General features: G+C 42.3%; 2 protein-coding genes across 2 annotated transcripts in view; one reads left to right on the forward strand and one right to left on the reverse strand.

Moving 5' to 3' along the window:
* Positions 1 to 2,875: 2,875 nt before the first annotated feature.
* LOC135256822 (UAP56-interacting factor-like) lies at positions 2,876 to 10,410 on the forward strand. The gene is made up of 8 exons (XM_064339004.1): positions 2,876 to 3,090; positions 3,511 to 3,645; positions 3,866 to 4,020; positions 4,567 to 4,700; positions 7,510 to 7,626; positions 7,936 to 8,034; positions 8,680 to 8,809; positions 9,741 to 10,410. Exons 1-8 carry the CDS (start codon positions 2,988 to 2,990, stop codon positions 9,837 to 9,839), a joined length of 972 nt encoding a protein of 323 aa, XP_064195074.1. The 5' UTR covers positions 2,876 to 2,987; the 3' UTR covers positions 9,840 to 10,410.
* A 6,850-nt stretch (positions 10,411 to 17,260) lies between these two features.
* Positions 17,261 to 22,901, reverse strand: part of LOC135256821 (TSC22 domain family protein 2-like) — a 39,649-nt gene continuing 34,008 nt past the window's right edge. Inside the window, exons 2-3 of the mRNA XM_064339003.1 lie at positions 19,646 to 19,697; positions 17,261 to 19,289 (exon numbers count right to left, since the gene is read on the reverse strand). Coding sequence (XP_064195073.1) covers positions 19,044 to 19,289; positions 19,646 to 19,697 — 298 coding nt within the window. The 3' untranslated portion in view covers positions 17,261 to 19,043. The remainder of the gene's footprint in view (positions 19,290 to 19,645; positions 19,698 to 22,901) is intronic.

Below are 22,901 nucleotides of genomic sequence, written 5' to 3' on the forward strand. Positions count from 1 at the left end.
ATTGAGTTCTTCCTGTGGTTTTGGTACAGTTTTGTGATAGAGTCTTTTGCTTGAGAACACAGGATACTTGCCTTCTGCCTCTTGCTCTTCCCAGTCTTCTTCTGTTAACATTACTCCCCATCAGCGAGACCCTTCTGAGAGTGTACTGAACACTGCAGCTGGAAATATCAAGCCTCTTTGCAATTTTACACAGAGAATAACCTTGCCACAATATGTTTACTTACCTCCACACATCTAAGCCAATCTCCTTCTTTGCCATATTTCATGCAACGTTAGTGCCTATTTTCCTTACAGTACAGCCCAATGATGTTAGGCTACCAGTGGTTTTTAAAAAACTTAAGATAGATAAGATTTCAGTCAACTATCCCTTCACCTCGCTCCTACCCCTCCACCTCCAATAATTTGTTTAATTGTAATGAAAGCCAAAGGAGGCTATTTTGAGGACAGTTGTGTCTAAGATTATTTTTAAGTAAAACTCAATTTTTGTGTTATTGTTATATAGAAATTTAAAAAGTTTGTTCTCTAGTTTGTTATTCAATAAATGCACATAAATTAACTGAATTGTTCTCTACCAGGTAGCCAAAATGTTCATCTGTACTGTATGTTCACCTGTCACAGGTGTTTTTAACTTCATCCCCACAACAGAATGTTGCATCCCTCAGGTGAGGAAGAAAAGGTCCAGCACTGTGAAAAGCCTCCCCTTGCCTTTGCAGCATTGCACCCATTCAAAAGTGCACATCTGTATACAGCAGCTGTATCACAGTTTCAATTCCCAGGTTGGACACTGCCATTGTACCGTTGAGCAAAGTACTTAACCTGCATTTCTTCAGTATATATCCAGCTGTATAAATGCATGCAATGTACATGCTATAGTGTAAATGCTATATAAAAAATTAAGTAAGGCACTCTCGATATGAGTGTCTGCTAAATGTAATGTAATGTAAAAACACAAAAACTCATTACATTTACATGCATACTATCAGTATAAGGAAAGTAAAAAATGAAGACTTTGTACCTGGTGATCAATATAAGCTCATTTTTTACATTGGCAGTAGGCCATAAAGACATTGGTGAGGAGATGGGCAGAGACAGTGGTGAAGGAGAGGGCAGGGGAAGATGGATGGGGTGCAGTTGTGGTGGGGCCCATAGGGTTTTTTATTTTTTCTGGGAGTGGGGGAGGTATCTATTCTGACAAGAGTATTGTCAATAGCCAGTACCTCTTGGCATTAATTTATTCTATGATAATTTTGTGTTTATACAAGATCCTGTCACAAGAACCAATCACCAGTTCAGAACCAGCATCCATTGTCAACTTCATAGACACATTGCCTCAGATTTAACTGAAAATGATTGCCTTACTTCCAACAAAAATGAAATGAAAGCAAAGGAAGAGTAGGAAGCAAAATATGAAGATAAAGATTAATAAAAAACAGATTTAATAAACAGTTTAACCTTCCAAATATAAATCAAAATTATTTATCCACCCAGATATAACTTTTGATTAACAATGTTGTACATTTTAGGCTTTCTCCTTGGTGTCATTTGAAATGGACATGTGGATTTAACAGATGCATACCTTTCAAATGCAGTGCATTTTTCACATGAGCATCCACATGCCTCTGAATATTGGCCCTCTTCACTGGTTTGGAGGTGGGACACAGTGGAATAATAATAATAATAATAATAATAGAGGTGGGACACCAGTGGAAGAATTGTGAGAGAAAAATATAAAATGTACTTTGTATTTGTGTTTAATCAAACTTTGTATTCTGTCAATATGTTTTTGCAAGGTGTTTTTGTGCTTGCTGGCAGAAAGTGGTTGCTCAAGGTAGCTTGAGGTGAGAGGGGGAGGAAGCATCTATCTAACTGAAGTCTTCTGACTCTTCATTTACAAGAAGGACTTCGGCCTTAAGAGAAAGGAAATAATGTACTCCCCACTCCCTCATCCTGTGTGTGTGAGAAAAGAGCTGTAAGAAAAAAGGATGGAAAAGTACAACAGATCGCCTCAGATTATATCTTCATAAGCAAAGGTTGTTTGCCCAAAGTATACAAGCCAGCTGAATCTCAGCCTAGCTGAGATAACTTCAAAGGATCCTGTGAGAATGTTTTGAACTGTTATCTGCTATTTGATAAAATATATTAAAGAAGTTATTCCGTGTGATTAACATGAAGATATAGTCTCTCTTCCTTTTTGACTTTACATGTGATTTCCACGACACAAATACCGTAGGCTATGTAATATTCGGCCATTTAAACTAATAAAATTAAAAGAAATAAAACTTTGAGTTGTGGTTTGTTTACTTTAGAGAACTTGTTTCCTAGTAGTTTGGGTTGTGTGAGTTTTGTTCCATGTGATGGAGGTCACATGCTTCCAGCCCCAGTGTGTAGGTCCTCCTGTTGTTCCCCAGCGTGCTGTAGCCAGACCCTTCTCAACAAGGGATGATGTATGGCCTCTTCCACGTTAGTTTTACAATTGCTGTACTGTAATATTCTTTTGGAAAGATTTTAGTTTTTATGTATCTTGCTCCTTGAAATATGATATATTGCTTATAATAAGAGATATCCATATGTTACTTTGTTAACAGTGATAAAACTATAAACGTTTTTTATTATTATTTCATTCATAAACAGATGCACCTGCACTATCCCCCAAATTCCATGTTTTTAAAACAGAGCTGATCTTTCTCTTAAATGAAATGAAGTTAACTGATAATAATAATAATAATAATAATAATAATAATAATAATAATAATAATAATAATAATAATAATGTCTATAAACGTTTGAACAATAAAATAATATGAAACTAAACATTATATGAAAATCTTTGAATAAAACTACGCATCCCACAATCCACTCAATTGGAGTCACAGCGCACGCGTGCGTATAACATTGGTAGTATATGGTGGTTAACCAGTGAATGGAGTGAACGCTGCGCTAGGATTATTTTGCCTCTGAAATTCACCAACAAGACTAACATAGAAAACATGAGCAATATCGACTTCAAATCTGGTGGTGGACCAGGATTAAGGAAAGACCTTGGTGGGGGGGAAAGCGCTGAGGGACTCGATAAAATCGACATGTCCTTAGGTAAGGCCGCACGGTGCACGGAGTGTTCTGTTGGGTTGCTCTGTGTAATAATAGCACCTCGCAGTTCGCACTGTGTAAAACACAGCTTCAGAGGACTACGGGTAACTAACATCGTTAGATAACCATTGTCTCCTCTATAGGTAGGTAGCCAGCTATAAGTATTATAATACTGATTAATGCAGTTGCTAGCTCGTGTCTTGATGCAAGCAGCTCCACATATGTTTGCGTTCATTTACGTCCACATATACCCTGTTGGCTAACTGGCGAAGTTTGGGTGTAACTTCGCTTGGGTACGCAGACATCAGCCAAATTGTGTTTTTTTCCCGAAAGGTAACCGCTAAAATCACACCGCAAATTCAACAAGCTAATGTAGTCCTGACAGCCGCGCCTGCCTTTACGCTGCATTGCAATTTTTTTCAGATGACATAATACGTTTGAACAGAAGAGAGCAGCATACACAGAGGTCTGGCACGGGAAATCGCAGGACACTCGTGAATGGCCGTTTCTCACAGGGAAGGAGGGTTGGATCGTGGGCTAGTGGCCCGTCACAAAGAGGTATTGGCAAATTGTGCAATACTCTTATGTGGAAAAAGAGCATGATGTACACGAAAACCTCACGTCAAATAATTACTCTTTGCTCAGAAAATTGCGTGGAGTCTTTTGAAATATGCTTCTGGGAGAGGATACCTACCTGCACCTTTAATGCAAGAGCTAAAACGCGTACATGCATTTTGTTCTGTTAGGTAGACCGCTTATACCTTGGCCTCATTTTTAGGTGGGGGTGTAGCGAGACTGGGTGGCCGTGGCCGAAGGATGCTGCCTGTAGTGGGTCGTCGACGGGGTCAGGGGGTCATTACAGGTCTGGCAGCCCGTCGGTCAGCCGCTCTATGGAAGGGAATCAGCCCATTGAACCGGCCCACTGTAACTCAGGTACAGAGGCAATGAAAATACATGAAATAACATATTTCACCTTGTTATGATCTTTAGCATATAGGCTACATTCAGACCATCAGATGAGTTAGTTCATTGACAAATTAGCTGTGCTTGTCTCCATTTTTAAAAATACTTACACTATGAGAAATGTATGGGAAGCTGTTACTTTATATATTTACTAGTATGATACCCTCACTTGTCAGCTTGAAAACCTTGTGGCACTATGTGTATGACCTGTTTGACAAAGATGTGAGATCAGTCTTTCACTTCTTCCTCATTCATATAGTCACCTGTCATTTTATTTTTGATTATTTAAAAAGGAAATCCACTGTGCAGTGATGGCTATTTCTAAATGTGCTTTTTTCTATGAATGTTTGTATGTGAATATGTGAGACTCTGTACATGCAAAACAAGCTCCTGTAGGAGGCAAAATAAATTCACTCATTCATTCATTTCTGATGTCTTCCTCACTCCCACCATTCTCCCTTTTCCTTGCCGTCCCCCTCTCTTTCTTACTCTGTCGCTTCTTGCCCCCTCTTCCAGAAACCACGGCCTCTTATGCAGAGGAGGCCGGCGCAGCCCACACAGACAGACATACAGCGACGGCAGCACAGACTAGCAGGAGCACAGAGGGGCCAGGACGCAGCCGCGCACAGACCCGTCCAGCTGCACAGACAGTGAGTGACGGCCACACGCTGCCCTCTGCTGGCGGGCTCGCACACATGCTGCCAACACTGCTCTGATTGCTGTGACTGATTTCTAAATGCAGGGCAAAAGCTGTTGTGCCCACACCGATGACTCCTTTTTGTGTTTAAGTAGGCCTGGGCGATAGGACAGTGCAGTCGAGTATTCTAGATAGTGGACGTACATCGCCACTTTGAATTCTTGGCCAGCGATCATTGTCCTAGAATGCGAGGAAAGTACTTGACGCGAAGCCAGTTCATCTCTGCGATATATAGGCTAGCTGCCATAATGGCACTTGGGTCCCATTGGGCAAGCTATTGGGAAAGCTCAAAGGTGCTGCTTCATAGGCTACTGACACCAGACTTTTCACACAAAACAAAACAAAACAGTGGCACTTTTTATGACTGATCAATGCACATTTCCCAGCCCTGGTATTCAAGCTCTTTACTGTTCTACCAAGTGTCTAACAAAAAACAGATCCAAGGAAAATACATGGCCTGTGCAACAAGATGATTTTGTCAATGTATTGTGTTCGATGTTTCCTATATGTGCCTTTGTTCCTCATAAATAAGCCGTTAATTGAATGTGAAAGTAGGTTATTTCTGACCGTTTGTGAGTTTGAACAATATTACTGCCACCGGTGGCACGGTGTGCAGTCCTCAACTGGTGAACAGCTGAACTATGAATTAGAAAGTCATTTACCTGATTTGCCCTGATGGTGAATTATCCGGCACATGAGACAACCGGCTTTATGTAGAATAAAATGGGTCCCCCTAAGCCTACAAAATAATTTAAATCTTCATCTCAGGTGAGTGTAACCTTCATGTTCCAAACCATAGTAAAGAAAATTAATCATTTTTAAGTGTCTACTTATATTTGTTCTAAAATATTTCTTAGTGCACCTTAAATTTTTGTACCAAAGGATGTAGTTCAGTGTTGGGGGGGTATTTAGTGCTAGCATCATATCATTTTTAGAGATATCGCCCAGCCCTATGTTTAAGTAACCTCGTTTGTACAAAGTATTGCTATTGCGAGGAGGCAGTGGTTACTTTTTTTTTTCCTCAATGTTATTTCTGTGTTTTTGGCCTATTAGCTCTGAGGAAAGAGATTTCTTCTCATTTTCAGCACTTTGTTTTTCACCCCTTTCCATTCCCTAAAAACCGATTGACATTTCTGACATCTACGACGTGTAAATGGAAGCAATGCAAATGTTATGTAAAAGTTGTGTAAGTCGCTGTGGTTAACAGCGCCTGCTGAAATGCCTGTAATACATCTGTTGTTTGTCACATTTTCCTGGTTTCCATGAAGAGGCAGGGAGGGGGGAGCACTGTGCATGTGTAGCACATGGTGATTGGTTATTTGATTTTCAAATGCGTAGAGCCATAAGAGCCCTCAGAATGTCTTGAAACTTTCTGGTCTCCAGCTGTTTGTTTTGGCTATAATGGATGGATTACCCCCCACCTCCCCTCTGGTGAGGCTTGCAATGTTCCGGTACCATGAACCTGACTGGGTTGATGGTGATGTGAGATAAGTCTGCCCGATTGCATAGGATGTGCTTTGCCAACAAAGCAGTGGTCAGTTTGTTCTTGTGTGGAGTTATACATCGGGTTGTTGGGGCTTCGGTTGTTGGTGGCGACTCCAGTCAAATTCATGGCTGGCTAGACCTTGCTGGGACCAGTCAGACTGGTTATGCTAAACATCTTGAGCTGTTGCTTCCCTATCCAAATGATGGAGCGTCTCAGGTAGGGTGGGGTACCGAAACCCAGCACCATCACTATAACATCAGTTCCCATGCAACTGGTACCTACAGGACCCAATCACAACTCAGATTTGTATGCCTCATCTCAGTGCCGCGCGCCTAGCTAATGTTACACTTGCTGTCGTATCTGTCAGTGACGGCAGGTACCGTTAGCAAGCTAGCTAACGTTAAAATGCCTAAACCTATTATTAAATTAAACGATTAGATACCATCAGATCGTAGTTGCTGTTTCACTGTAGTCAGAGGAACTGGTTTCTGTCTGGCTGCATTGAGTTCTTCCTGTAGTTGTGGTGCAGTTTTACAACAGTTTTTCTGACTAGGCAGTAGGCAACACAAGATATTCGTCTTCTCCCTCTTGATCTTCCTGGTCTTCTCCTGTTAACATTATTGCCCATCAGCTGGAACCTTCTGGGTGTGTACTGAACCTGGAAATCTTAAGCTTCTTTGCAATTTCTCAGTGGGGATAACCATTGTGTCACTGTGTTTACCTGGCCCCACACTTCTAAGCCTAAGGGCTTTTCCTGTGGCATATTTGTTTGCAACTTTAGTGCCTATTTTACTTTCATTACATGCTAAATGTATTAGTCTACTGGGGTTTTAAAAACTTTATGGTATATAAGATTTCACTCAATTTAATTAGCCTATCCCTCCACCTCCCACTTTGCAAAATGATTGGATAGACTTCCAGTAATTGAATTTTAATTGAAGCCAAAGAAAACTATTTCGAGGAGAGACTATTTTCAAGTAAAAGTTAACTTTTTGTGTTTTTGCAGGTAGAAACTGAAAAAAGAATATTTGTACTCCGGTTTGTTATTCAATAAATGTGCATATATTATCCAAATTCTTCTTTACCTAAAGTTTTTTTTTTTAAACTACAGGTGGCCTAGTACTTCTGACCTGTACCGTATAATGATGAGTTGCATTTATATTCAGTGAAGGCACTTCCATGTCCTGTGAATGCACTTCCATGTCCACTTCCATGTCCACCAAGCGGCCATCTTCTCAATCGGCACCTCTCTCTCCAACCCATGTTTTCTGTGTAGGAATGCGCCCCCCATTCAGCAGATCCAGAAGGAAGCTCGACAAGCAACTTTTCTCTTCCGCAGGGGCCTCAAGGTACAGTCCATCTTTCCTTTCCCCCTTGCACTCTACACCTGGATGTGCGGAGGTCGTAAATTTGAGTAGGTACAGGCTTGAATGCGTCCTACTTCTAGAACATCTAAAAATGGCCCTTTCCCATTCGTCTGTCCACGCCACAGGTCCAGGCCCAAGTGAACAGCCCAGCGCCACCCCCGGCAGCACACCCGTAAGTCTGGCCCTGAACGCGCGGGGGGGTGGCGGCTACCTGGGAGGGGACATTCTCTAATTCGGCTAGCACCCGCCACGGCTAATTCAGCGGTCTCCCATACTGCTCAGCGCAACGGCCTTCTTTGTGTGGGGGCCAACCTTATAGCAAACGTGCGTGGCAGCTGTGTTCCTCTCCTCTCCCCTAGGTGGCGCACTTCGACAACAAGCAGCGGAATCCTGACCGTTTCCATTGACAATCCGACCGCAAGGACACAGCCAGAGTGAGCCCATGCACAATTTATCCATTCAGCAGACGCTTTTAGCCAAAGAGATTTGTATTACATTACATTACATGACATTACAGGCATTTAGCTCTTATCCAGAGCGACTTACACAACTTTTACATATTATTTACATTGCATCCATTTATACAGCTGGATATATGCTGAAGCAATTCAGGTTAAGTACCTTGCTCAAGGGTTCAACAGCAATGTCCTACCCAAGAATTGAACCTGTGACCTTTAGGTTACAAGACCAGCTTCTTTGCCATTATACTACACTGAGTAGCAATGCATTTATAAAAGTGCATTTCGGCATATTAAGCAAACACCAGAAGCACTGGAGATGTGCAGTTTGTCATATAAATGCCACTGCTGAGGTACAGGCATCGAGACCTACGAGATGAAGGGGCCTTGTTTGTTCACACACATGCATGCACACACATTAATGGACCAAAGGAAGACAGCTGTGTAATGTCCAGGTTAAGTACTGTGTCCTTGCTGTTTCAAGTGCAGGCTGCAGTTGTATAACCAGTTGCTCTAGATTCTGAGGGGGAAAACTAAGTGGCAAGGTGCAGGTAGAATTGATGCTCGGCTGGTATGCAGGAAGCCCCCAATGTTGGTGTCCCACCCTCTTGTTCTCTTCAGGCCCCCCCGAGCCTGGACGCTGCACCCGCCCGTTACGCCCCCACTGGCCGTGAAGCAGGAAGAGGAGGAAAGGAAGCCGCCGCCCAAAGGGGTGCCCCTGCAGTTTGACATCAACAGCGTGGGCAAACAGGTGACTCCCCTCTGCTCTAGGACTGTACCATTCTCACTGCCTGTGCGTTCGTGCTCTAGGACTGTACCATTCTCCCTGCCTGTGCGTTCGTGCTCTAGGACTGTACCATTCTCCCTGCCTGTGCGTTCATGCTCTAGGACTGTACCATTCTCACTGCCTGTATGTTCATGCTCTAGGACTGTACCATTCTCACTGCCTGTGCGTTCATGCTCTAGGACTGTACCATTCTCACTGCCTGTGCATTCGTGCTCTAGGACTGTATAATTCTCCCTGCCTGTGCGTTCATGCTCTAGGACTGTACCATTCTCGATTGCCTGTGCGTTCATGCTTAAGGACCTTACTATTCTCGCTGCCTTCGCGTTTGTGATTAAGAATTGTACCATTCTCACTTCTGTGTCCCTGTTCTGGGACTGTGTTCTCATCACTCCGTAGGACTGGATTGAACTATTTCCTCTTACACTTGATGACTTGTCCTTTGGCCTACTGCTTGACTCCTACATTCAAAGCTGGAAATTTGGTTCTTTCTGTGTATCTGTCTGTCTGCTCATGCGTGTGAGAATGTGAATTTGTGTCGACAGCATCGGCACGCCTGCGTTGCAGACACGTACTCACCACAAGTGGGTTTTCCTTTTCTGCTTTAGCAGCAGAGAATACTCTGAAGAGCCTCACCCAGACTCCTCACACTCATTTTTCTAGAATGACTTGTGTGTATTTTATTTTAGAGAATTCTAGAATATTCTAGAATGTATATTACCCTGGGATGTTGAAGGAATGTGCTTTTCTTCTCTCTCTCTCCCTCTCCTCTCCTCTCTCTCTCTCTCTCTCTGCCCCCTATCTCTCTCTATATCTCTTTCTCCTGTCCTCTCTCTCTTTCTCTCTCTCCCTTTCTCCCCCCTCTCCTGCCTCTCCCCCTCCCTCCCTCCCTCTCCAGACCGCCATGACGCTGAACGAGCGGTTCCGCATCCTGAAAGACCGGCGCGTGGCGGCCGCTCAGAGCGGCAAGGCCGGCCGCTTCGTGACCGTGGGCTGACCGCGGCGCGGGTCCGACCGCGTCCCGACCGACGGGAGACCAGGCAGACCCGGGCGTACCGCGGAGGAGAGGGGGGGGGGGGGGCAGCCAAAACAAGCCGGGAACCCAGCACAGTCATTTCCACGCAAGACCCGTCTAATTCTAATTCTCTTGGGGGAACAATAGGAATCCAGCGAGCCCAGAAAGAGACTGCGCTACACAAACTTCAGAGGATTTAGGGGAGCATTAATCTCGGAAGGAGGTCACCTGTCTTTAAAAAAAACAACAAAAAAACAAAAAACATTTTTTCTTATTTTTACTGTTAATAATGACCAGAATTGATTCCGCGTTCAGGCATTGTGTTCAGGAGTGCCTTTTCCAGGGCAAATTCGACTTGTTCCCGATGAGGTCGATGCCAAGCCCAGAACAGAGAGCCAAGTGTTATGTGAACAAGAATGGTTTAAGTTATTTAGGGGTTTTTTTTTTTTTTTTTTTTTTTTTTTTTTTTTAAATAGAAATTAGTTTTTATAAAGAAAAGTTGTGTTTGTTTTATAAAAACGTTTCAAATAAACATTGATGTGGCAGATTGTAATCTTGGTTGTTTACGAATGTTTCTTTTATGTCCTGTACAAGTCGGGAGTTATGAGAGCGGTCGAGTAGAGCCGTTTTATTTGTGTAATTTGAGGAGTGTTCGGATCCTGGCGCGTTCCTGTTAAAACGCTGGCACAAGTGACGCTTTCCACATCAGCCTACAGGGCGAATATAATTGCAGCCGTATGTTTTTACTGGTGCCAAGTATGAAGGAGGCTTGTCAATACTTGATCTTGATACGCGCTGCGAAACGCGCGTCGATTGCGCTGCACACATCTGGTTTCTGGCCCCCTGGGACCCTGGGTAATGTGGGGCGTGTAGACCGGTTGGTAAGAGCGCACACACTGTGGGAGGAAAGTAGGCTTCAGAAGGTCGGGTTTGCGATCAGTAAGCGCAGCCGCTTTGCTTCTGAATGGTCGGCTTTGTCTAACGCCTAAAACTTGTGCAACTACCTGGAGGCTCGCTCGTGGAAATGTTAAGATGACTTAGTGTGGGCTCCTGGCAGCCATCTTTGTTGTGAATTTTGGCAGCGGCAACATAGCCGGCTTGTTTTACGTGTTACATAATGTATAATAGCCCGCCCTGTTGTGCCCGACTTCCAATATCAGAATCTATGCAGATGGGCTCTCTTACACCCGTGGACTTCACCTCCCATAAACCCTGCTGCAGAGCGGCACACGGAGTTCTCTGTTCCGCTTGGCAGCTGTTTCCAGAACGGCCTTCTCTCTCGAGTGTAATACTTCACAGCGGTGCGAACGGGAGGTGAAGTTCAGAGCCCACTGTCGTGGAGTAGTTTAGGACCAACTCTGGACCTCACATCCTTTCGGGCTCTCTGGGGAATGCAGTGTTTTGTCAGGTTGAGTGCACCCCTTTTGTAAAAAAGGCAATGTAATTGAGTATGTTAGACATACCTTTGCTCAAAATACAATGCAACTACATCAGGATTGATGAGTGACCGGGATAATATTTGGCCGGAATGTTCTCTAGTGTCATTTTCTGGTGCCATGAAAGAAAACAATATGTAAATTGTCCACTGGGGGGTGATATATCTTTTTCTGAGCGTTCTCCTTTAAAATGTCAGTTCAATAGGGCTGTTTTTTAGGGATTTCTTGCGATACCGGTTTTCTGAGCGAGTGAAAAGGCAATTGAGTGTTTTGGCTGTCTGACAGCTGGCATGTATTGCTATGCATGACTAAGTCAATTTCCCTATAACAAATCTTTTGCATTGACAATGAACTGGTTTTAACTTGCCCCTGACCATTCATAGTCATGCAAAGTGACACATTATTATGTTTGAACTCTGGCCAAGGAAAATAATCTCTTTATAGTAAAGTTGTTTAGCAATACTCTACTCAAGAAGGTTATTATGTGTTACGTGTATTAATTGAATGGCATGAATATCTGGCTCTTTATAATGGTGTTGGCTTTTAAATATGGTTCCATCTTTCTGAGGTATCTGCCTCGCTAGTTTTCTATTGCAGGGCACCAGTTGATGAATTGGCATTCACCCCCTGTTGATTGGTTCCAAATTTACTGTGTTGCTAAGCCAAATTTGAATATTTTTAAATGGGATTTTTGGCTGGACTGCAACAGCAGGGCCAGCCCTATAAACGCGAATTTCTGTGACTGAGTGATGAAGTTACACCATTGGTCGGCCGAGTTATGAAGTTACACCATTGGTCGGCCGGTCCAGCCATATACTAGGTTTTGACCTGGTCCTGTTTTTTCCTGCTTTTATATAAGTAGCTCTCTAGAATTGAAACTGAAATTATTGCAAAATGCTGTAAATTAATGTCTTTGGAATTATATTACAAATTAAAACCTGAAAATGGTGTAATTGGTATTTACCAGTTTATATTAATCTAAATTTGGCAGGTTTATTGAGAGATCTCATTTTTTTGAGAGATCACCCCAAGTGTGTTAACAAGGTCCACCTCTGCTGAGTTCCTGTGTTTAATTGTATTATTGCAGAATATGACTAACTTTGTGAGGTCTCACTACTGAAATGGCAAATCAGAGCAGTCAGGCTGTCATTAAGACCAAAGAACTGCCCATGAATTTTTGGATGAAGTTCTTAGGAGTCAAAAAACTGTAGAAGGTTAGGAAAACCATTTCAAAGATTTGAGTCTTACTAAGAGCACTGTTAGTCCACAGTAATAAAATGTTTCCATTTTTTAAAAAACTGTTCAGGAGGTACCTAGTTCAGGCCACCCTACCAAACTGAACAATTGGAAGAGAGGGACAGTTTTCAGAGAAGTGACCAAGAATACAGCTATGACACTGACAGTCCCTGAGCTCATTGGCTGACTCTCCAGAGATCAACTATCTCTTCTGCACTTCACAGATGTGGTCTCTGGGAGAGTGTGGCTAGACAGAAGTGGCTAGCATTAAGACTTGCCTGTAGTTTGCCAGAAGCCATGTGATACCCAGGACCTTCTGGAAGTGAGTTTTGTGGTCTGATGAGACCCAATGAGGAGTTGAGTTGAGTTCTTTGGCCTGAAAACAAAACACTATGATACAGACAAAACACCCATCACCCAGGTAACACCATACTTAGCATTAGCATAGATGATCGTTAGTAATTAGTTTCTTTATAAAAAAGAGTTGTGTTTCTTTAATAAAAAAATTCTCAAATAAACGGTGATGTGATGCACTAATCTCGGTTGTTCGCGAATGTTTGTTTAATAACCTTTAAAATGAGAAATTATAAAAAGCATTTTGATTGAGCCAAGTAAACGTGAACCTTTGAGGAGAACCTGTTGCAATCTGAAAAAGAAATGTGTTTAGGGCAAAGATTTATATTCCAGCAGGACAATGACCAAGAAAACATTGCAAAAACTATACAGGAATGGCTTAAAACAAGAAGGTCAGTATTCCAGAATGGCCTAGCCAAAGTCCTGATATAAACCCCATTGAAGGTCTGTGGTGTGACCTGAAAATTGCTGTTCACTGACACTCCATCTATATTGGCAGAGATGGAGTGAATTTGCATGGAGGAATGAGCAAATATTCTAAATTCTAAATGTAATTGCTGGCAAAGGCCTGTCTGTGGAGTACAGACATTTAGTGAAAACATTTATAAATGAAAACTTTTTTAAATGTTTAAAATCTATGTTGTTGGGGTGAACGGATAAAATATTTCAATGCACTAACAGGAAAAAAATATGAAAAAAGTGGATACTTTCTGAATGTATATAAAGCATGAAAGAGTCTTGGGGAAAGCACTGGGCTATTCTTTGGTAAAACTGTTCATTAGTAACTTAGAGCAGGTCTTATCTCAAGGGTTAGGCCTAGTTTCTTCAGGGCCTAGGTTCTGAGATGTCTCAAGAAAGGAACAGGAGGGTAGAAATGTACCTGCTACCATAGCCAGTAATGACTAGCACAATTTGGACAGGAAGTATTGATACCACATACAATTTGTAATGAATCTCATACAACAGTTTGGGTTGTGGTTCCGTCTTTCCAGTTCCTGAAGCGGACTTATATGCCAAGTGTGCTTTACATGATTGTAGAAAATTTAATGTTCCCTTTTTTATAGGATTTCCCAATAAGTTAAATATGAAAATACATTTAACCAAAGGCCTTAAATGAAAATGAGCAAAAGATGGAAGTTGCTCTTTTGAATGTCTAGCTTCAGTCAAATACCCATCAACGAATTACCATTAAAGTAAATATCTGTGCTGTAAATAATGGTGGATTTGGCGCATGCATTGAAGTTCTGGAACTTGGTCACAGTGTGAGGACAAGGGGTTTGTTGAGTTTATTACCTCTCAGGTCTAATACATTTGCCTGAGATCAGATGTTACATAAATGCACAAACAGGCAACTAAAATGACCATTAGAAAATGAGGATTTTCTGCAGACCCATGGACTAAATGGTGCCATCAGCCAATCACCTTGTCCAGTCTTGTCATTTAACATTGGAGCAGGGAAGGTCAGTTAAATCTTAAAGTTTCACTTTATTTACCGAGTGATTGTACTGACATACATTACTTTCGTTTAAGAGACTGTAGTCCGTGAACCAGCCAAGAGGATGGCACGTAAGCCTATCTCAAACTCTGTGTGATACGTGCTGTTTGACATGTATGGAATGCGTTGAATCACCCAGGCTGGTTTTGACATTGCTGCATTTTTATGGGAATTTCTGAGAGCAAAATGAGCTCATCAGACGTGTGTAACGTGATGGTGTCTCATGTTTCTCAAATTTTTTCTTAATAATAATCTTAATAAATAAATCATTGAAATCTCAAATCAGGCGTACTGCGGTGTCATTCAAACAACTCACCTCTTTTACATTACATTACAGGCAGACGCTATTATCCAGAGCAAATAACTTTTTACATGGAAAGTTCTTCCCCACAGCTCAGGCTTTTTCTCAATCTAAGAAAGCAAGGTATGAAATAAGGTGTAGGTATTTTCAGGAACGCCTTACAAGATGAAGATTGTGCTTGTTTATCAAATTTCTAATGGACAGCTCACTGTTTTCCCATGTAATGCTCCTTTGTTGATTTCAAGAGAATCTGTACAGACAAAGAAGATACTTGTTTACTCATGTACTGCTCTGTTGTTGATTTTAAGAGAATCAGTTCAGACAAAGAAGATAATTGTAACATCCATTAAAGAGATAACCAGCTTTTCTCACGATAAAGAACTAATACACAATTCTGAGAAAATAATTTTATCCGATTTGTATGGGATGCATTTGGAATGCATTGCGATTAAAATAACGCATTTAATTCCTCACACTAGCAAGACAACTTTCTGTTCCATTCCATGACAGAAATATTCAATAGACTTGCACTAGCATGTTTCTAGTGCAGTTGTGTTTTTCAGTACTAACCCTAAGGACAGTGTGTTGTGAGACCCTTGTTGCTTAGTCTCAATAGTTAAACACATGTATGACAGCCTTGATTATTATCTGCAATAAGTTTTGTTGGAACTATAGTTTATGTGATATAAAGGCAAGCCATCTGATTAAAAAATTAATTGGTGGTCTTCCATAAGATATTGTACAATTAGTATCAAAGTTGCCAATAAAAAGGTCTTGGTTTATTTGCCACTAACTTTAGCATGTGTAGTGAGTTTGGAGGACCAGCATTGATAAACAAGTGTTTGGCTAATTATTTGAGTTGCTCAGTACACCTTTACTGTATGATACACACACATTATCCACTGTTAATCCAGAGGGAGCTTTGGACAGAGGATTTAAAATTGAATCATTGAATCTTTATTTAAAAAACAGGCAATTTACACCAAATCAGGTGACTCACAATAACCTCACTTCATCTTTCATATTGCTTTTACCAGGAATCCCCCCCCCCTTCCCCTCTCCTGCTATCACCTCCATGACAAGAAACTATCTACCTGCTTACATGGGTCTGAACACGTTTCATCGAAGTGCATTTCACACAAGCACGCACACATGCATCTAAATGTGTGTGCGCGCGCGCATATGTGTTTATTTGTATGGATATTTATTATAAAGTGCTTTTTCTGCTTTTGCTTTTTTTAAAGGATTTTATTTATTTATTTTTGCACCAATAAGAAGCAGTTAACAATAGCCTTGGCATATAGAAGCGTTAGAAACCTGTTCCCATCATTTATAACAGGGGGTTATGGATTGGAACACTAAATGACCAATTCATTATTATTCAATGGCATGATAGCGGTCCTAATTTCAGGAAACATTTTTAGGAAAAGGGTCACTGACTGAGGAAGCTGATGCTTACACAGTAGCATTCACTGGCAAGAGGTTGCTTTAACTTTGACAAAAAAGGAATGCAAAAAATGTTTTGTCAAAACATGTGGTGAGCATCTTCAGGAGTCACAGCACATTGAAGCTTTGTTCAAGGTAAATTCAAATTCAAGGGAAATGTAGAATGCGGGCAGCGGGGGGGGGTTTCAGCACGTTGAAAAAACTAACATTACAACATACTTTCAAGTATACAGTATATCGGCCTCTACAAGAAAATGGGACACAAGAAATGTTCACAACTGGCCATTTCAGCCCTCCACAATGCACAGATTTGGGGGAAACGCTGGTAATTGTGGAGTTTTTTTTTTTTAAAGATAACTTGCAAAACATGATGCTTTATTTACAGTTGACCAGTACATGAATAAATGTTGAAAACAAGCTGCAAGTTATAAGGTACGTGTGTGCGCGTTAAGTGTTTAAAGATACAAACGTTTATGCTGTATTTTTTGGCACGTGCTGCGTAGACTGACTGTGACACTATCCTTCCGAAGGGCTGAAGGTGTGTCATCGCTCAAGGTGAGAGAGAGTGACACATACTGGCATGGAAACTGCACTGTTTTGCTAACAGGCATTTTGCGCATTCTCTCGCATTCACCCTGCACAGAAACTTGCGCTGGTTGGAGCCCCGGTTTGCAGGCTTTTTTAGCCAAGCACAGGAAGGATGAATCTTAGGGATTAGTGTCTCCCCCTCGGCTGTTCTATTGTGGTGAGCTGGTGCATACCTTTGTGGCTGATGCAGGAGCTTCATTTGGATATTGAGCGGTTTACAAGTCTGGAGGTCGCACCTTTTGATGTTCCATCCACCGGAGCACAGGGCTTGCCAAGAGAGTAGTTCATCCGGTTTGGTTTGTGGAGTTAGCCTTGTCCTTACTTTGGTTTGTTTTTTGCACGCACAAATAACACACAGTGCTATTTGGCTCTATCTCTTTGGTAGCTTTGACCATTAGTACACACATCCTGGGGTCTAATGGGACATCCCAAGAACACACACAGAGGGCCACAGAACCGGTGGAAACCAGGCCTCTCCACACAGAGCAGGCTACGGCGAACCGTGCATTTTGCGGGGGAAAAAGGGAAAAAAGCGTGCCAACAAGCGTTTTGTTTTGGAATCTGAACGTTGCATTTATTAAATACATTAAAATTTGCAAAGTAACAAAAACGTTTTTTTTATCTGCATATGAAATTCAAAAACACCATTTTTTAAAGGAACAGAAAGATGGCTCACTTCATTTTCTCTGCCCGCGGCGCGCGTGCGCGGCCCTCGCCGTGCGCACAGGCGCCGGGACTACTTTTCTCCGACTCACGGCCAGCTCTTTGTTCTGCTCATCCTCCCTACGGACATTTTTTCACAGACTACTTTATGATACAATAAGAGGGCTGAAATAAAAAATAAAAAAAAACAAAAAAAACAAAACAAAAAAAAAAAAAACATGAGGTAAGAGAGTGGCTTGAAGATTACAGATCATGCAAAACATGCTAACAGCAAAAAAAAAAAAAAAAAACATTTGTGAAGGAGAGTAACAAAAAAAAAAAAACAAATTAAAATACATATAGAGTGCGCATTACAAAATAATAAATGAATTACACAGCTTTGCATCTTTGGTTACAAAGTAGGTTGAACAAATTCACAGCTTTTTTTTTCCTCCCGCCACCCCCACCCCAACCCACCCCCCCTCAAAAAAATATAAAAATAAGCACAAGATTTTTGTTTTTCTTTCTATTTAAAGTTGGGTGGGGGGGGGGGGAGCAAGTATGGCAATTACCTCTCCGCTCTCAGACAAAGAAACGAGTGACAGAAGCAAACAGTTTTCTTCATCAAAATATCCCACCAAATATTCATTTAAGATTTCATATCACAAGAACTGATGCTTACCTGTACAAACTTTCGATGCTCTTAATACTTTACACTCTATACAACTGTACATTCAAAACTGGAACTGAACTACTGTTTGTAAATAAACAATCCCAAAGTAAAATTGCCATTAGTGTTAGAACTACACCAAAATTTGTCTTTATTATTGCCTACATCGTTAACTAGTTTTTGCAATACTCCACCCCATCCATTGCATGACCAATTACATATTTCAAAGGTTTCAAAAACAATAAGTATTCGCATTAAACTGATTCTGGAACACTGTTCATTTACATTATGAAAATAGCAGCCCTGTAATAAATAAACGCAAACAGTGAAACTGAACTGGTGTGTGACGGATTGGACGCATGTCAAAAGTGCGGTGGCTCTACTGACAGACTGGCACTTCCAACAGCGTGAAACAGCAAGGCCCCAGTCCTCCTCATCCTCCTCCTCCTCCGCAAGATAGTCTCCCCCCACCCCCTCCGCTGTGATTCTTTCCGCTCTTCTCCCGTGCGAGGCGCACCCCCCCCCACCCGCCCGTCGCCCAGCTCGAAGGCTTGGGGGGGGGGGGTGGTTGGGGCGAGGTGGGGGTGACGGCGAGGAGCGGATCCCGAAACGGATCCCCCTCGCTGATCCCGTGAGCTCTCCTCCCGGTCCGCCGGGCCCCGCCCCAGATCCCGCCCCCTCGCCCGAGGAGCGCCAACGCGAGGGGGAGCCCATGGAAGGCGCCCCCCCCCGCGGGACGATCGCCCGGGTCCTCGCGGAAGGCCGGGCGGCGCGCGGACACACACACACACACACACACACACTGAAGCGGCGGATCTTCACATTTTTTTTTTTCGAAGCGGGCGGCAGACAAGATACAGACGGATCTATTTTAGTTTGAGATTTTTTTTCTTTTGTTTTTTTTTTTCCTTTTTGTTTTTTAACGGTTCGAGTCTGAGGGCGGTGGCCTCTTTTCGTCGCCGTCGTCGTCGTCGGTAACGGCTGTCCCCTCGCCTGCGCGCGGGCCGAAGGGTCGCCTTCACGCCGAGGAGACGTTGGGCTGGGGGGGCGGGGCCTCCGGCTGCTGCTGCGGGGGAGGCGTGGCTCCGGCGGGGTTGCCGGGCTGCAGGGAGAGCTGGGAGAGCTGGTCGCTGTTGGCCAGGGACTTGAGCACGGCGTTCTCCCGCTCCAGCACAGAGTTCCTCTCGTAAAGTTCTTTGATCTGCTCCTTCAGGACCTCCACCTCCTCCCGCACCGCATACATCAGGTGGCTCTTCACTAGATCCTGCAGACAAGGCCAGAGACCCCCGATTAACTGAGCGCCAAGGGCAACGCTGCAAAAATCACTCTTTTTCACTCTCACTAGGTGTGCAAACTCCTAGAAAATGATTTGCAAAAAAAATCCACACGATAAAGAATCCACCTGTGGAAGCCGGGCAAAGAATACGCATATTCAAAATGTATTTAACCAAGACAGCAGCTGGTAGCTGGAAGTAACAGTGCAATCCACATTTGAGGACGTACCTGGAAATAAGGTTAACACAGCAATTTCTCAAGCAAACTTATCAGCATTCCCTCAAAAGAAATAATAAAAGATGAATAAAAGAAACACAAGAAATATTAAAGAAATCCATCACCTACCATTGCTTGTTCTATTTTGTTGTCAATGGCAACAACACTTGCTCCAGATGCCCTAGAGAGAGGAGAAAAAAGACATTATTAAAACAGGGAAAGTAAACATATCCTGGCAAGGCATCCACTTGCCATTCCAGGGAACTGTATATTTTTAGTTTCCAGTGGTTTATCTTCTTTTTTTAGACGCTCAAGTTTTAACTTGAAAAAGAAGCCATCACGTCGTAGGAATTTCTGAAGTAAGATGGTAATCGTCCATATAGATTCCCTTCCAAAGAAACACTTCCGCATGCCCTTATTTCCGTCTCCACGACCCCGTAGCAAGTAAATTAGAATCGAAATGTGCGTGAATCAAGCGATAGAACTAAATTCCTCGCAAATTCCAGTCTGTTTTGAAATTTGTTCATGAGAATACCTGTTCTGCGATGGCAGCAATAGCCGTTGGGAAAAGCAATTACATTTTTTTTTTTTGTTTTTTGCATACGTTTGGGTTGTCTAATTTAAAAGTACCACCCACTGCCCTAATTCTGGAAGGTTTCTTGAAAACAAGGCATGCAAATTTAGCTCCCAGCATTCTCTGAGCCGCAGCATTGTTCCGCTGGTAGCTGCACCATCTGAAGCTCGTTGTAAAGTTCGTGGGGGTTCAAAGGATAACGCGTTCTATTCCCCCAAGAGACCCTTCACTCGATACACGAGGTGTGCCAAAACAAAATATGGCAGTCTCATATTTTTCTTCTCCAGAAATAAACCATGCTCCAACTACTTTCTTGATAGAATTACTTTACGTGACATTTCACATCCCACATCTAAGCAAAACACAACCACTAAATAAAACAGTATTACATTCAAAAGCTGCCACAGCAGGTTTCGGCTTTCCCTCGTAAATATTAAGCAAGGCACTGCCACAAAGCGTACACGATTTTATATGACAAAAAATCTACAGAACATCAACAATCGATCAACATAAGCGGCTTTAAGATAAAAAAATAAGTTAAGAGCTACAACCATAACTACATTTTACACAGACGAATGTTTTATTTCCTACTTTAATTCCGCGCAACCTATTATAAAGGCAATAACAAGACGTTATAAACTGCTCAGCTGTTACATAGGACTCTCAGTTCGCAGCACGCGATATTGAATAATGAGCCGCGAGAAAAACATCCCGAATGCAACGGACAGTATAAACTATCTAGAATTTTTAACCACGTGTGCATATTTCTACAATTTACAGAAAACAACTTACACATTAGGCAAAGTATTATATTCCAAAATAAAGTTTAAATGCAAAAATCGAGGTTACCTGCAGCGTCTTCCGTAGGATATCAAATGACCCGAATATGTGGGTGACGACCCAGGTGAACAGGGCAGTATATAGGCCACTTTGCCACGCATTTTAAGGAAAACACTTCTTCCAATGCCTTTAAATCTTAAATCCTGCTCTACTACAAGCTCACCTGAACATAAAAAATCTTGTACTGAAGACTGTAACCCGAGAAGCTATTTTATACAAGCCAAAAGCCTCCGCTAACAGAAGAGGTGGGGTTAGGTTTAGCCACCCCCTCCACTTCGAATGTCGACTGGCTGAATTTATCAGATTTAGTCTGCCAAAGGCTGTTTACTTTCAGCCGTGTCTCGTAGTGTTGATCGAATAATACCTTTGAAATACAATCATGTTTAAGAGTCAATAACTTGATTAAATTACATAATACAGAATTTCGGCCGTTTACAAAGATATCCTATTGCAATTTCTTTAATCGTATTTCGCGTCGGTTGTTTTAAATAGGCGGTTCTTTTCCAAACAAGACAACTGTACTTCAGCAGTGTTTTATTCCAAATTATATGTCAATATAAATTCACAAGCATAATCTTCCGTCATGACTAAATTCCTTCAAAAAGAACAGGCACTCCCGATTATATTAACTGCGCTCTACAAGTAGTTCTCAAATAATACCGATCAAAAGTAGGCTATACAGGCCCAAATAATGCCCTGTATTTTCGCAACAATAATTTTTAAAAAAACCTAGATGTACAATTGCGCATAACTGACATGGTCATTTTCATAAACGATGTTTAGAACCTTTTCTAATCAGTAAACTTAAAGCCGCTACTTTTAACAGTTCTGTGATATCAATTAAAACGTCATTAAAGGCACACTTAAAATCTGAGTGCTATAGTTCCCAGTTACCACCAAAAAAAGGTAGGCCTACATATGTAGTGAAAATGGGGCAGGCAATAATAAACTGACTAAGGTTATTCCCTGATGGTATCTGGACCATTAATATCGTAACCCGATCGTTTTAATTACATAATGACCGGAGTGGGGGGCGGGAAACGCAGAGGAAAAGAGTGTACAACATGTCCAATCTTTCCCCTGACTGCAAGATCTATATAAACAGACAGAAGACAAGACACTCCATCCTCTGACCGTTCGACCAGGACTTATATGCATCCAGAATTATGGAGATTAGGTGCTGGCTCGTGTCCTTTACCCGTGGTGACAGCATTAGTATCCGGGGAACTTTTCCGCATTTTCTCCTGCATTATCGAAGGAGGGGGAAAATGTGACGAAGTCAGGGGAGTGCAGACACACTGTTCAATGTTTCTCGTGAACGACTCCCAGTTCAAAACTAACAACAGTCAACATGTGGCCCTCCAGACCACCTCATGTGGAGTTACATAAGCACTTATCCCCCGCAAAACAGCTTTCTCTAACCCCCACCCACCCGAAGACAGCCCCTTCAGACTCAACACAAATATAGTAAAGCCATGCACGGAGGCTCTACCAGGGCATTCGGACATTTACAAGCAATTTTGCGCTAAAAAGTCAAGTGTGTAATTAACGACGGCGATTGGCACAGAGCGTACCTCTCTTATACTGTCGCGAACCCTTTCCCGTTCTGAAGCTTTACAGCGCACCGCACGTCGATGGCAAACGTTCCTCAATCACAAAAGGACTGCAGACACACCGCATCCTACACGCCACAATCAAGGGAGGCGACTGATTGGTACTCAATCACCGTCAGCCAGACAGCAACATCTGCCTGCCCTCCTTTACACAGCGGGGGTGAAGATATAACACATTTTCTTTATTCTGTTCTGGATGAAAGCAGAACAGCTTCTGTACGACAGGCAACGTAACAATAACGCGAACCACACGCCTTTTCGCAATGTTCTTCAGCACAATAAGTAGAGCAGATGCTGATAAAAATAGGCTTAATATGACTTTAAATGATGGTGAAAGCACCGTGAATATTGACAGACC

This window comes from Anguilla rostrata, chromosome 6, assembly GCF_018555375.3.
Source record: "Anguilla rostrata isolate EN2019 chromosome 6, ASM1855537v3, whole genome shotgun sequence".
Lineage (NCBI taxonomy): Eukaryota > Metazoa > Chordata > Actinopteri > Anguilliformes > Anguillidae > Anguilla > Anguilla rostrata.